Source organism: Pocillopora damicornis, chromosome 7, assembly GCF_964200805.1.
Source record: "Pocillopora damicornis chromosome 7, jaPocDami1.2, whole genome shotgun sequence".
Classification (NCBI taxonomy): Eukaryota; Metazoa; Cnidaria; class Anthozoa; order Scleractinia; family Pocilloporidae; genus Pocillopora; species Pocillopora damicornis.
In genome coordinates, this window is record NC_142676.1 from 20862601 (window position 1) to 20876021 (window position 13421).

General features: G+C 40.3%; 3 protein-coding genes and 1 long non-coding RNA gene across 5 annotated transcripts; 1 reads left to right on the forward strand and 3 right to left on the reverse strand.

Annotated features, from left to right (window-relative positions):
• Window positions 1-2402: 2402 nt before the first annotated feature.
• Window positions 2403-7928, reverse strand: LOC113677561 (UPF0696 protein C11orf68 homolog). Its single transcript, XM_027194378.2, has 2 exons — window positions 7530-7928; window positions 2403-3026 (listed from the first exon to the last, which is right to left on the reverse strand). The coding sequence occupies exons 1-2, from the start codon at window positions 7826-7828 to the stop codon at window positions 2738-2740; spliced, it is 588 nt and encodes a 195-aa protein (XP_027050179.2). The 5' UTR covers window positions 7829-7928; the 3' UTR covers window positions 2403-2737.
• On the reverse strand, window positions 4369-6237 carry LOC113677560 (uncharacterized). The gene is made up of 2 exons (XM_089211935.1): window positions 6173-6237; window positions 4369-5728 (listed from the first exon to the last, which is right to left on the reverse strand). Exons 1-2 carry the CDS (start codon window positions 6235-6237, stop codon window positions 4555-4557), a joined length of 1239 nt encoding a protein of 412 aa, XP_089068061.1. The 3' UTR covers window positions 4369-4554.
• On the forward strand, window positions 6557-6997 carry LOC149043077 (uncharacterized). The gene is made up of 2 exons (XR_016188146.1): window positions 6557-6694; window positions 6857-6997. It is a non-coding gene; the product is annotated as an uncharacterized LOC149043077 (long non-coding RNA).
• A 3618-nt stretch (window positions 7929-11546) lies between the features above and the next one.
• LOC149043078 (UPF0696 protein C11orf68 homolog) lies at window positions 11547-13411 on the reverse strand. 2 transcript variants are annotated; one of them, XM_089211241.1, is made up of 2 exons: window positions 13290-13411; window positions 11547-11963 (listed from the first exon to the last, which is right to left on the reverse strand). In XM_089211241.1, the coding sequence occupies exons 1-2, from the start codon at window positions 13312-13314 to the stop codon at window positions 11692-11694; spliced, it is 297 nt and encodes a 98-aa protein (XP_089067367.1). In that variant the 5' UTR covers window positions 13315-13411; the 3' UTR covers window positions 11547-11691. The 2 variants fall into 2 exon arrangements, 1 of the variants encoding a protein (XP_089067367.1); XR_016188145.1 differs by lacking the exon at window positions 13290-13411 and adding an exon at window positions 12684-12824 and having other exon boundaries at window positions 11827-11963.
• Between the last annotated feature and the right edge of the window lie 10 nt (window positions 13412-13421).

The window sequence follows — 13421 nt, forward strand, 5'->3', positions numbered from 1 at the left end:
CTGATAAACTAATCACATTCATATATGGAGAGGCTGGGTACCCGCAGAAAATCCATTTGTCACACGTTTCTCCCACATGCAGAGGCTATTTGGAGGCACTAGAAAAAGAGACCGTCTGAAATCCCAGAACAAAGACATTAAAATTTATTCAACAATAGGGCTGACGTGTACTCCAATCGTTCGATCAAAATGTCTTCATTAATGTCACTGTTAACAGAAGAAACTTCATATTCCTTTGATCAAAAAATCCCATCTGTTGTTGTTCTTTTTCATTCTTACCACTTCTTTGACAAATCTTTGTCCACGGTAATAAATGAAGGCTTTAATAATTGTTACTCTATTCAAAGCTTTTTTAATTTTCCATACCACCTTTCACCTTGATTACAAATTATTTGTTATTTTGAGGTTCTTTTATTTCATGCCCATGAGTATATTGATCATAATTTTCTTTTAACGTCTACGACTCCTTAAAAGACCTTAATCATGCACTTCGCATGATCGTTTTTCACAACAGCGTAGAACATTTTGTTTTCAATACGCCTAGGCAGGATTTTTAACGATAGAAAAATGTCAGTTTCACAGAAAAATAACAGTCACTTTATTTCAGAAATGGAAGGTGCGGTTCAGATTTTTCTCTATTCTAGCTTTTTAATTGTAGCAATTAATGGAAATGTTTTGTTGTTCTTCTCACTTTTCCGCTACAAGGTTCTTCGAACGGTTCATGACGCCCTCATCGCCGATCTTGCTGTGGTCGATTTTCTAAACTGCGTCGTCATCATTCCTCTGTCCATCCACTTCGTAGTCCTTGAAAGATTTCATGTTAAATCGTTTGTGTGGGCTCTCTCGTTTCTCCATAGTTTCTTCATCCTGAATACTCTGTCCACCGTGATGTTACAAATGGTGGATAGGTACCTTGCCATATACCTTTCCCCGTTACATACAAAGCGAAAAAGTCCTGGACGAAAATCATAGCGGTTATTTCTTTCAAGTGGTTTGCTATCTTGACAATCACTTTGTCTGTTTACGTCCCAGTCTACCACGTCGATATTGGGAAATCAACGGCTTTTCACTACAGAAAAGTTTATGCAAGGGAAACCGAGGAAGCCCTACCGAAATACGTTGTTCCTTTTTTGGTAGTAATAATTCTCATTCTTGGAGCATTATCACCTAGAAATCTCAAAAGGCTTAAACACCCGCGACAAGTCCGGCACATAGCGCGAGTCCCAACGCAAGAGCACTCTCCAAGCTCAAAGGCTCGCAAAAAATCATTGTATACAATTTTACTCCTTCTGTCCATCACTGCAACCGCTTATTTACTCGCGGCGATCAAGGTTACCGTTTGGTTTGGACTAAGTGAGGCTCAAATGAGACAGTGGTTAACTTTAGTGATTGCGTTTTTGTTGTTCGTCCTGTTCCGGGTAAAGAAATTTACCGACAAACTGAAAACACTTATGAACAGTGTCAAAGGAATTTGCTCTCGCAGTAATCAGGTAGAGGACGAAAATGTTGCTTCCCAAAATGTTCATGATATTATTCAGCAACTCTTTCGTCTTAGTAGCCAAAGCTTTGCAGAGGCGCAGCGTGGGGGACTGGGGATAAGGGAGGGGTATTGTGGATGTGCTCATTCTTAGTGGAAAATGTTGAAAATACTAAAAAAAAAAATTGGCATGCACTGAGGTAATAGTCTTATACCGTGGCGCTCCCTTTTCTTCCCGACTACCACCTTTCTCCTCTCCACTCGGTTTAGTTTGCAGTAACATGGCGTGACTGATTCGGCTCAATTTCCGAAGTTTCTTGCGGATGCCCACGGCCACCCCTCGATCTTCATGGGAAGGAACCGTCTGTTCAGAGAAGGAGCACGGGCTCACTTCCTGAACAGCGGCTGGTAGTCGAGCGTTCGTGACTACTGTATTACCTTGAATGAACGTCCACCCTTTACGGAGCGCCCTCCCCCGAATAAGCACCCATACCCAGGCCATAATTTCAAACAAGCTCCCCCTTCGACTAACCACCCCTTCTCCCTCACTTTCTAAAGTAATAGGGATACAAGAAAAACCTTTTTTCCATTGCCACTTTATTTGTTTTTAACTTTTAAAGCCTCAACTTCAGGGGTGTGACTGGTAAAAAAAAAATAATAGAGGGCCGATGCCTCGAAAACCACTCGTCACCTCGGACTGAAAGTCTGGGATAGGCTATCAAGAAATGGTGGTGACGAGAAACGAAAGGCTCAATGAGCATGGCTGAAAGAATTTGTTTCTTCATTTCGAACCAAACCAGCACACATTTTTTTATGAGGAAAACTTCACCGCTGTAACAAACTGTCTCAGGAGCCCTGATTTTTGCAAAGTACGAAAAATGATTTACTTACGTTAAAATTTGTTGCCTTAAAGTGGAATGGCGTATTTAATGAGGGAAAAAATCGAAACATATATTGGCTATTTTGAAACTGGAATTTTGTGCGCGCCGCCATATTGGATCAGGTGACGCTTTGCAGTTGATTTCTAGACGTAAGAGCTTTTGTTTGGTGAATATATATAGTGGTACCTGTACGACGTCATACGATCCAAAATGGCGCCCTTCAGGAAATTGCTTCTACTTATCTCTAGTTTTAATTCATTTTGGTTCTTGTTTCCCTTTTGTTCTAAGGAATCTCCACAAGAAAAGACATCTTCATCAGTGCAAAGACAGTAGGGTCTCCTTTACAGTTTGTATGACTGTAGACATTCTTCTTTATCAACTAAGGATGGCTGCTGTACACTGTAGGCCTCAGCCCCCAAGGATTTTTGCTATAGATTCCCAACGTTGTGTAGATATCTGGCTTGTAGGTCATTCGTTCGGTGATCCCTTCTTTTCGGAGGTTTTGCTCGACTTTTCTCACGTGGTCCTCATTGGTAAAATCCTCAGTGTACACGCAGATCACATGTGTTTTTTTCTCAGGGTCATGTGTGCTGACCTTTGCGGAACAACCAAGCTTACCAGCGACGACTGCTTTTGCGACGCGCTTCCATACGTTATCAATCGCTGGCCTATCATAAATTGATGGAAAAAAAGAACCGTTTGAAAAAGTCATGCTACAAGGCTCTTTTAAGGTAGCACTGAAATATGACGGGGTAATTAGGTATTATCAACTGAGTTGATAGCGTAAGTTGAACACTGTAAAGAGTTTAAAAGCAGACGTTTCGAGCGTTAGCCCTTCATAAGAGCGATTGAAGGAATTGTGGGGTTTGTGTCACTGGACGAATGACCTACAAGTCAGATATCTACATAACGTTAGAGATCTATCGCAACAATCCTTGAAGGCCGAGGCCTACAGTGAACAGCAGCCATCGTTAGTTGACAACAAATGGATTTTCCATCTCAGTAAACAAACACACCACCCACAATTCCTCCAATCGCTCTGACGGAGGGCTAACGTTCGAAACGACAGCATTTACACTCTTTAGGGTGGCCAATTTACGTTATCAACTCAGTTCATTATTGATAATATCGAATTACCCCGTTATAGTCTCTTTAGAAACTAACCCCTTTTACTGATATATGAAGGGTCCATTTACTAAGGTCACGTTTCGTTCTATTCAAGGTTGATCCCTTACTGTTTACATAAAATATTACAGGTACTCATATTGGCAGAATCACAGGGCTATCAATGAGAGCCAGTAACCAGCCAAATCCGTTGACTAGTTGGATCATGAGTATTTAAGGTATCTATCACCTGTCGGTCAAGAATTGGTCGATACTTTCGGTTTACATGTCGGTTGAACAACGTGGCGACCGACAGTCGGCCGACTATCGGTCGACATGTCCACTGATTATCGACCACCTCTCGGTCGACATGTCAACCGATAGTATCCGTTGATACTCGGCCGACAGATGCCTTAATATATTTACCTCCTTTCAAATAGGTGCTGGCGAAAAATCAATCGATAATTATCACACGATCGAAAAATTTGAATTGCCAACATTTCCCAGTTTGGAGTGGAAACGAAAGATTAAATTACCACTGACAGGTTTAGATGTAAAGATCGATTCGACATTCCTTGTTATACACCTGAGACATTTTGATTGAACAGTTCCCAGCCTTTAACTTGGCCGCCTACTGATTGCTATTTCCTTCCTTTTCTCAAACTCATTGAAAGGCCTGCTAGGAGAAACTAAGCTTCATTCATTGGCTTAAATACTTGTAGTTACTACTACTACTGGTTATAGACAGTTTACTTGGTGGACTTATAACAGACTTGGTAAAGGGAACAGACGTGTGATTCCTTCGTGTGTCGTGGCATCAATAAGACGTAATTACCCAGATGCAGCCGGAAATTATACAGGCTTTAAAGATGCCGAGGACAGTGACTCATGGCCGGGACAGTCACGTTTAATCAATAAACTTGTGTTTGTTTTTATTAAACATTCAAGGAGGTCCACGGCGCTATAGGGGTATCGGCTCCAGTTCCAATCATTAAAATACCTTTAACAGTCTGTTCCAAAAATTGAAAACTAACAATGTAAATGCTAGTGGCATTTTAGGCGGACTATTCGATTTTTGTATTTCTATTTTTTTCACTTGCTTAATTTTTTCCCAAATCTGGATACATGCTGTGCGAGAAGGTCCTCTTCAGGTGGGCGTGGAATGGGTGCGATGTTTTTTGGGAGATCAGGGACTTGAACTTGCTCTGGCTCTTCTCCTGTGTCTCTCATCTCCAACACTGAGCATAGCATTTCCGTAACGTGCGGCTTGGTCTTCTCTTCGAAAACAGGCCTTACAACCCAATCCTTCATCCCCTTAGGATAAACATAACGGAATCGTTTCTCCCCACTCGAAGCCTCTGTTTGAGATCGACCAGTGCCCGAATTGTGGTCTAAAGCAGTTAGCTGTGTACGTGCTACCATTCCCAGGAATCCAAAATGTTGCCGCTTGGGCGCGTATTTGTTGTAGAGTGAATGGTACACTTCCAAGGCCCCTGTATGGATGGTCTTCGTTAGAAGGTCCAAGTCCTCTAAGAGTTTCTTCTCTAGCACTACATGTTTTAACGCTTCGTGTGCCGGGGAACCTACGATTAGCCATTTCGTTTTACGATGTGCCCTTGGGGAAATAAGCTCATGCGCACAACGATTGTACAGCACAGTCGAATCCCAATCGTGTTTGTCAGCCGTGTGGTGGAGGATGCTGACCCACTTCTCTTTAAGGAGCTGGGGATTTCCGTCACATGTCATCGCTGACCACCACATATGGTTTGTCACGGATTTTATCCAAGGAGAAAGGTCCTTGCATTCTTTCTCCTGGGCTTTCGTGACTAGCTTGGACTTGATGTTCTTAGTCAAGTGCCACACGTCTACCTGGTGCTCAACACCGAGGTCCTTGTACTCGCTTCTCATGAGTGCTTTGATACCGGTGTGCCTGTCAGTACCTACAACTCCTACAGGAATGCCACTATTTAGTGCGCGGTCAAGACAAAGCTTAAAACCAAGTTTCTTCATTTCCTGTGAACTTGTACTATGCTTTACATGGCAAACTTCGAAATCGACAATTTTCTCACTCTCTTTGTCCATCATGGTGTAAGTTCCGTATTTGGCACTATAGCCTGGGGAGTCACAACGTCCATCCCCACGGAGAGTGACTGAGTTCCTGTCTAAGAGATTGGCGAGGACTGCCGCCTTTTCCTGCTGCCAACGATCATTTATAACAGGGAAAAGGTGCTTCTTCTGCCAGTTGCGACAATCCGATTTGCTCAGACTACAAGACAGTTGACCATAGTTAAACCCTCATTAGAAATACTCGTCAGAAAGGTCGATCAAGTCAACCAGGTCAAAGCGATGAACAACAAGGTTTGACTATTGCTACGATGAGTAGCACAATCACCATACCCACTTCTGTAACATGTATGGAAAATGTGAAAATTGCTAGTTTGGGACAAAATCACTTTATTAGGTCTGTTTTAAATTCACATTTACTATTACAACTGATTTATTTCAAACTATTTTATTTTTGTCACATTTGATTCAAATTTGTATTTACCCATAATCCCTTGTGGGTGTGGTCTTTCTCACAAATAATCAATTTCGAGTTCACTGACACAGTAAAAAGTAGAAATAATAACATTTTGTATTACATGGAGGCTAGTATCTCCCTAGTGAGATCAACTGGCACTCTAAAAACTGACTTTCTGCCTCTTTTTACAACTTGAAGATCACATCACCATTTTTCTCTTGGAAATTCAGCTCTCTTTTTGCGATTCTTTTCATTATATTTTAGATTCCTTAGCCTATTCTTTTCCTGCTTTTTCCTCCTCCACTATTTGATCCTCGCAAGCTTTTCTTCCTTTTCGTTAACCATACCTCTTGTTAAGCGCACTTGAAGCGATATTTACAGATGGCTAAATCCCGGAAAAATTATTGAGCTTGAAGACCCCCGACCCTTGATAACGTCGCAGAAACCAAAATAGGAAAGGTTACCAAGCTATTTTCGACACGGAGATGAAAAGATGAAGGCGAAAATGGCGGAGCAAACAGCAGATTTCATAGCGCTTTTGGTCAACATGGTAAAAAGCGTAGCGACTTGGTCAAAAGTGAATATTCTGGCCGTTTCTAAAGATATGGACCCGAAAACTTGGAAATGACAAGAGAAACTTATGAGAATTGAAGTGTAATCGATTTCGAAACCCGACTTTGTCGTGTTTGAAGTATAGTAGCGAAGGAGCAGGTAAGTTGATGAAAAATATTATTGCGTAATCAGGTTTTACAAAACCGTAGCGACTGTTTTACACTGATATTTCTCCGTTTATAGTCAATCCTTTAGACTGATTTTTCGCTACTTTAGAACATCAAGTATGAGCATTTGGTTAATGTGTTTTTGTTCCCACAGGATTCCAGTTCAGTCATTCTGCGGACAACAACTTGGTGTACTTCCAAATTCTGAAACCCAGCGTTACACAAAGGATACTTAAGAATGATGAATCTTTTCTATGCGTTTTAATAAACTTGAAATGTCAAAGTTTTGCTCAAATGTAGTGTTTATTGTGTGTTATCATTAGGTGTAATTTGTTTGCTCAAACGAGCTTTCTTTTCAGTGAAAAATGTATTTAAAAAATTTTACCACTGAGATTGTGTTGCGCGTTATAACCAAAATTGGCTCGATTTTTCATCTTTCACGGGTATTTTCTCAAAGACAGTAATGTGGTTTTCTGATTTTTTGCTTTTACTATAATCAATAAGAACAACTTTACCTGTAAGCAAAGATTTGGCTTCAATGAAAATGTAAAACAGAAGAAATCATTGAAAGTTTGCAGTCAACCCCTTATGGGCATGGTGATTGTGCTACTCATCTACGTCATAGCTGACGTCATATCCAAGATGGCGTTTTTCTAGTCGCGAAAGTGGTAGATAAGAGCAACTTCTAAGCGCTGTTATCGTAATTGAAAAGCAAACTGGACAAAACAGCAATTATTTTCGAATTCCTGTGGGAAAGTTCTATTAATAGAGGTAAAATTTTTCTAGACCGTACTTCCCCTTAAAAATCGTGTCGGTTCTTTCCCTACCCTTTTGAGTAGATCAGCCACTTTCCTGTTTTGTAATCGTATTCCTTGGCCAACTGTAGAATATAATCTGAGGTAATCTTGTCAGAGGTTTCCATGTTACATTTCCATTCTTTAAGCAAAGAAGCCTTATCGGGAGATTTCATCTTTGAGAAGTCAGAATGGCGCCAAACACTGATCCACGAATACTGGGAACACTCGATCTGTGTTGGTGGGTTTCTCTCCAGAAAATCATCGATTGGCATGTCGCCTTTGTAAATAATCCACCCTCCATCGTCTTTGTTAGGTCGCGATGCAGCCATCGACAACGTACAAAAGAGCACAAGCAAAACTACAGGCCACTGTCTCCTAGGACTTCATTGAAGATAAATACATCGCATTTGAGGCAGAGGTCAGCGGCAGCGGCCACCTCAGCTATGCTCGATCCTTCGCTTGATCGAAGTGAAGTCCTATTTCCTGAAAGGAGCTAGCATGGTAACAATCCTTAGGCACTGCACGGCCGTGCATCCATCACACGACGAATGCAATTTCACTTCGGCTGAAAGTTCCCGTTGAAGTTAGACGCAAGGTTTCAAAACTTTCAAGATATTTTCCCCGCTTTATCCCGATTGAAATTGACCTTGTGGAACTAAAAGTGAAAATGAAACGTCCTAAATAATGCTCGTTTCGAAAAACAATGAACATGTAATTCTTTCGAGCGACGAAGTTATTTTTGAGTTGACAATAATTCATTCAAACGCAATGCGAACTATGGCTAAAAACAAATCAAAGCTTTCTGACTTAAATTGTAGCTTTGCGACGTCGGGTAATCTTCATTAAAGGGTAAATATTATTTTGAAGTGTTGACATGTCCTTATGGTGTTGTTCAGTGTTTTGATATCGTACAATGTTCAGAATTTTCAACACAAAGCTACGCAATTTTTGCAAGCACACGGGTCTCTTAAATGTACGAAATTTGTAAGTTTTCGGTTCGTTTTTCGAACGGTTGATATTATTTTTAAGTGTTGATATTTCTAACAATATATTGTTCATTAGCAGATTTTAATTTTAAAACCGCACAATTTCAGAATTTTAAAAATTTAAATTTAAAAAACACAAACCTACGCAATTTTCTGACCGTTAATTGTAGTAAACAACAGTTCAAGCATGCTGAATCTACTACATAGTCTCGTACATGCAAGAAATTCGTTCATATCTCGCCTCTGAGGAGAAAATTCAAAATTCTTTTGATAAAGATTTGGTTACGAAATATTTTTTCGTCTTTTTTGCCTTTTTATTTATTCATAGTTTCCGGTTGTAACATGATTATCTGGTAGACCCGACAAAGTTGTAGTAAACTCTTTTTTTTCGAACACAACTTGTGTCTGCATGCTATGTTACAGAAGAATTTGTTCGTGCGTAAAAGCTGTGCGTATATCGAGTTATGGATGCACTTCGCAAGTTTGGAGAGTAGCTCTTACGCTTCTCTCGTGCTCTCCAAACTTCCCGTGTACATTCATAACTCGACATAGGCACGCTAAGCGTGGACCAATTCTTTATTTTGGACCATTGGAACCAAGTGAACTTAAAACGTTTTCGTACCAACGTTGTGATCCGTACAATCCCTCCCTCCCCCGATTATTATTGGCTTTCAATATTTGTCACGCGCTCGCGATGCCTTGAGTTTCCCAGGAGGTCCAAAGCTCAAAATTTTCACAAACAGTACAAAGCTCAAGGACATTGAGTTGTCCAAATAGTAAGAATGTTTTAATTAACTGACTTGATTGGCCACAGTAGAGAGTTTCTAAAGCTGACGGTTAGTCGAGCGTTAGCCCTTCGTTAGCCCTTCCTATTCCCTCTGCCAAAGGGCCAATGCTCGAAAAGTCAGCTTCAGAAACTCTGAACGGTATAGCTTATGTGTAGCCGTACCCTCCCAACTTTCACCTTTAGTGAGGGAAAAATAGAAACATATATTGGCTATTTTGAAACTGGAATTTTGCGTGCGTCACCATGTTGGATCAGGTGACGCTTTGCAGTTGATTACTAAACGAAAGAGCTTTTGTTTGGTGATAATATATGGTAGTACCTGTATGACGTCATACGATCCAAAATGGCGCCTATCAGTAAATTGACAAGCGACTAAATACAGGAATGGCTCCGACCTGTGATTGGATGATAAAAATAGTAAAAGTTCATAAGTTATATCTTAACTCCTTGCACGTGAGTATTGTTAACCGCGTGTACCGAAGCGGAACAATGAAATATCGATGCGAAAACACCGACGTGTCAAACAAGAAATGGCTACTTACATAACGAAGATAAGGCTGAGTCTATCTTCTTCAGCTAGGTCGTTCAGCGATATTCCGGCGATGAAAAAGTCATCCGCTGCCAAGTTCCGCTGACAAAACTAATTTAGTCTGTCTAGGCGGACGACCAGAGACTGGAGCCATTCCTGTATTTCACCGCTGACAGGAATGGCTCCAACTCATGCGTATATTAATTTTTTGGTTCTGGCTAAATAATTTATATACAGATAAAAAGTGAAAGAGCTATTTATTAGGTTCTTCTTATGTTGAAGTCTACAGTGCTTGCAAATGAAGCCCTCTTTTATTTCTACAGGGTGATGTAGTTTCTAAGTTTTAAAATAATACAGCAACTGCATACCATGTTTGAAAGATCACGCAAGGTTGCGTGACGCTGCCACCGATGTTTTTAATTTACAGTATGCTCTACTGGAGAAGTATGGCTTGCCCGCAATCGAGGGAATTTTTTTCGTGGAAACGGATTTTCTAGGTGATTGTTCACATGAAGGACAAACCCATTCATCGGGTTCTTGATCTATTTTTGCACAACACCCAAAGGAAGAAAGTCGCGGATTAATTTTGCTTGGTAATTTCTAACAACTCCACTAGACCTAAAAAAGGAAAAAAACAAAACAAAAAAAAAATAGTGTCTTACCAGTCAAACCAGTGGCAGTAGCCCTCGCACTGAATCATATCGAAGTACCTTGACTGTTTGCAGTGATAGCACAACCAATCTTCGAACAGTTTTTGGCTATAACAAGAAAGAGTAAAATGATTTTATAAAACATGTTCCAAAAGTAATGAAGGCTGTTCATCACATGACATAGTATTGGAACGAGTATATCTCATTAGTTATCGTATCACACTACTGTTTTAGACAAGGTATTTATACCACTTAAATTTAAGAAAGAATGAGTGGACCATAAACTACATTTTCTGTACGAGCCATCCTAACCTAATTTGCCAACTGCTTTCCTGGCATTATCTGTAAAAAACCTCTTCAATTTTTCAAATTTGAAAATTTTCAGCTAAAACCGCGGCTCCCAAAAAATATTTCTCATCTTGCCTAATAAATTTTCAAAATAAATTTTCAAATTTTCACAACTTTGCCTATTCCTGCTCGTAGGTCCAGGTAAGCCCTTATGGTCACTGGTCATAGCTGCTAACAATGGTTTATAACTATACGCGTTTAGTGTTACCTCGTAAAACTCCCCGAAGAAGTTACGAGAGTTAAACGAAACGCGTCAGAGAATAAAGAAGTTTTACAACTACTGTTCGCACAGCACTGCTCACCATTTTGGTTTTAAATTAAATTTTTTTTTTTTTTAAAATTACTAAAAAGTTATTGAAAAAAATTAATAAACGTTTGAGTCGGAGCTATTCCTGTCAGCGGTGAAATACAGGAATGGCTCCAGTCTCTGGTCGTCCGCCGGAACTGACCAAATGAGTTTTGTCAGCGGAGCTTGTTAGCCGATGACTTTTCCATCGCTGGAATATCGCTGAACGACCTCGCTGAATAAGAAAGGCTGCCTTCCCTTCGCTACGTAAGTAATCATTTCTTTTTTTATAGATCGGTGTTTTCACTCGCATTGATATTTCATTGTTCCGCTTTGAGACACGCGGTTAACAATACTCACGGGCAAAGAGTTAAGATATAACTTATTAACTTTTACTATTTTTATCATCCAATTACAGGTCGGAGCCATTCCTGTATTTAGTCGCTGGTAGTAAATTGTTTCTATTTGTCTCTAGTTTTAATTCATTTTGGTTCTTGTTTCCCTTTCATTCAAAGGGATCTCCACAAGAAAAGATATCTTCATCAGTTCAACGGCAGTACGGTCTCCTTTAAAGTGTGTATGGCTGTAGAAATTCTTCGTTATCAACTAACTAGGGCTGCTGTACACTGTTGGGCTCAGTCTCCAAGGATTGTAGCGATAGATCCCCAACGTTGTGTAGATGTCTAACTTGCAGGTCATTGGTTCAGTGATGTCTTCTTTTCGGAGGCTTTCCTCGACTTTCCTCACATTGTCCTCATTGGTAAAATCCTCAGTGTGCACGCTGATCACATGCGTGTTATCTTCATGGCTTTTTCCGCTGACCTTTGCGGCATAACCAAGCTTACCATCACGACTGCTTTTGCGACGCGCTTCCATAGCTATTATAAATTGATGGAGAAAGAACCATTTGAAAAAGTTATGCTACAAGGCTGTCTTAAGGTAGCACTAACATATAAAGGTCCATTTACTAGGGTCATGTTTCGTACCAGTGAAGGATTACCCTTAAATGTTTACTTCAAGACATTAGAGCTGCTCATATTGGCAGAATAACAGGGCTATAAATGAGAGCCAGTAGCTAGCCAAACCCATCAACTAGTTGGATCATGAGTAGGCATCTGTTGCCTGTCGGTCAAGAATCAGTTGATACTATCGGTCTACATGTTGGCTGAATGCTGACCGACATACCGACCAAGTATAGACAGATAGTGGCGACTGACGGTCTACTAACTCAAATAACATGGCGACCGACACTTGGCCGACCATTCGTTGACGTGTCCATCGATTAACAACATGAGTGATAGTATCCGCCACATTCGGCTGATAGATGCCTTAATATGTTTACCTCCTTTCGAAATAAGCGCTGTTGAAAAAAATGATCGATAATTAACATACGATCGAAAAACTTGAACTGCGAACATTTCCCAGTTTGGAGTGGAAACGAAAGAATAAATTATCACTAACAGGTTTCGAACAGTGAGCATTTCGTTGTGTGCGAAAGTGTATTTGATTGTGAGGTATCGTTCTCCGCTGATCAAATCTGAGTGGCCTAGCACACCGTCCCGAATTACGACAAAGGGGATGCTAAAAACCAAATTTACCCCGAAAAAATTCGTGGAAACTTTTTCTTCACAGCATAAAAATTGTCACAGCTCCATGCCGAGGGTTATCAACCAACTCAGTAAGCACTTAAGATGCCAACAAAACGTTGAAGTGAGTTTGAAGACGTCGTTTCGTTTCCGCGGTCAAACATAAATGAGTGTTCATGAGATCTTCAAAGCGACAGAGTACACTGTCTGTTCGACAACAGAATTCCACGCGGCTCTTATCATAATTATTTCTAAGAAATTTATCCGCCCGCAAAGCATTCGTAATCCTTTCCAGCATTAACGAGCTTTAAATCAGTCACATTCTTCAGAATAAGAACACAACACAGGTCATCGAGTCCAAAGTGTTAAGTACAATGAATTGAACGGATTTTTTGATAATTGTCCCCGATCGATCTGAAAAAAAAATTAATGATAATAGTGATAATAATGGTGATAATTAAGATAATAATGATAAAAACAGCGTAATAAAGTTTACGGTCGTTACTGGCTTTAGTCTCACCTTGGGGGGAAGGGTACGAATACACTTGGACTTTTAACCGTCCAGTTTACATTATCAATTCAGTTGATAACTGCAAACTGTCTTGTAAAACCCCTCACCGATGCAGCACCACAGTTTCTTCATAAACTTCCCCCTTCAATCAAAATTGTTTGCTAAGGGTAAATAGGAACCAAAGAAGAATGAAGAAGCTTAATTAAATGTGATTAGGGCGGAGACTGACAAGGATCACA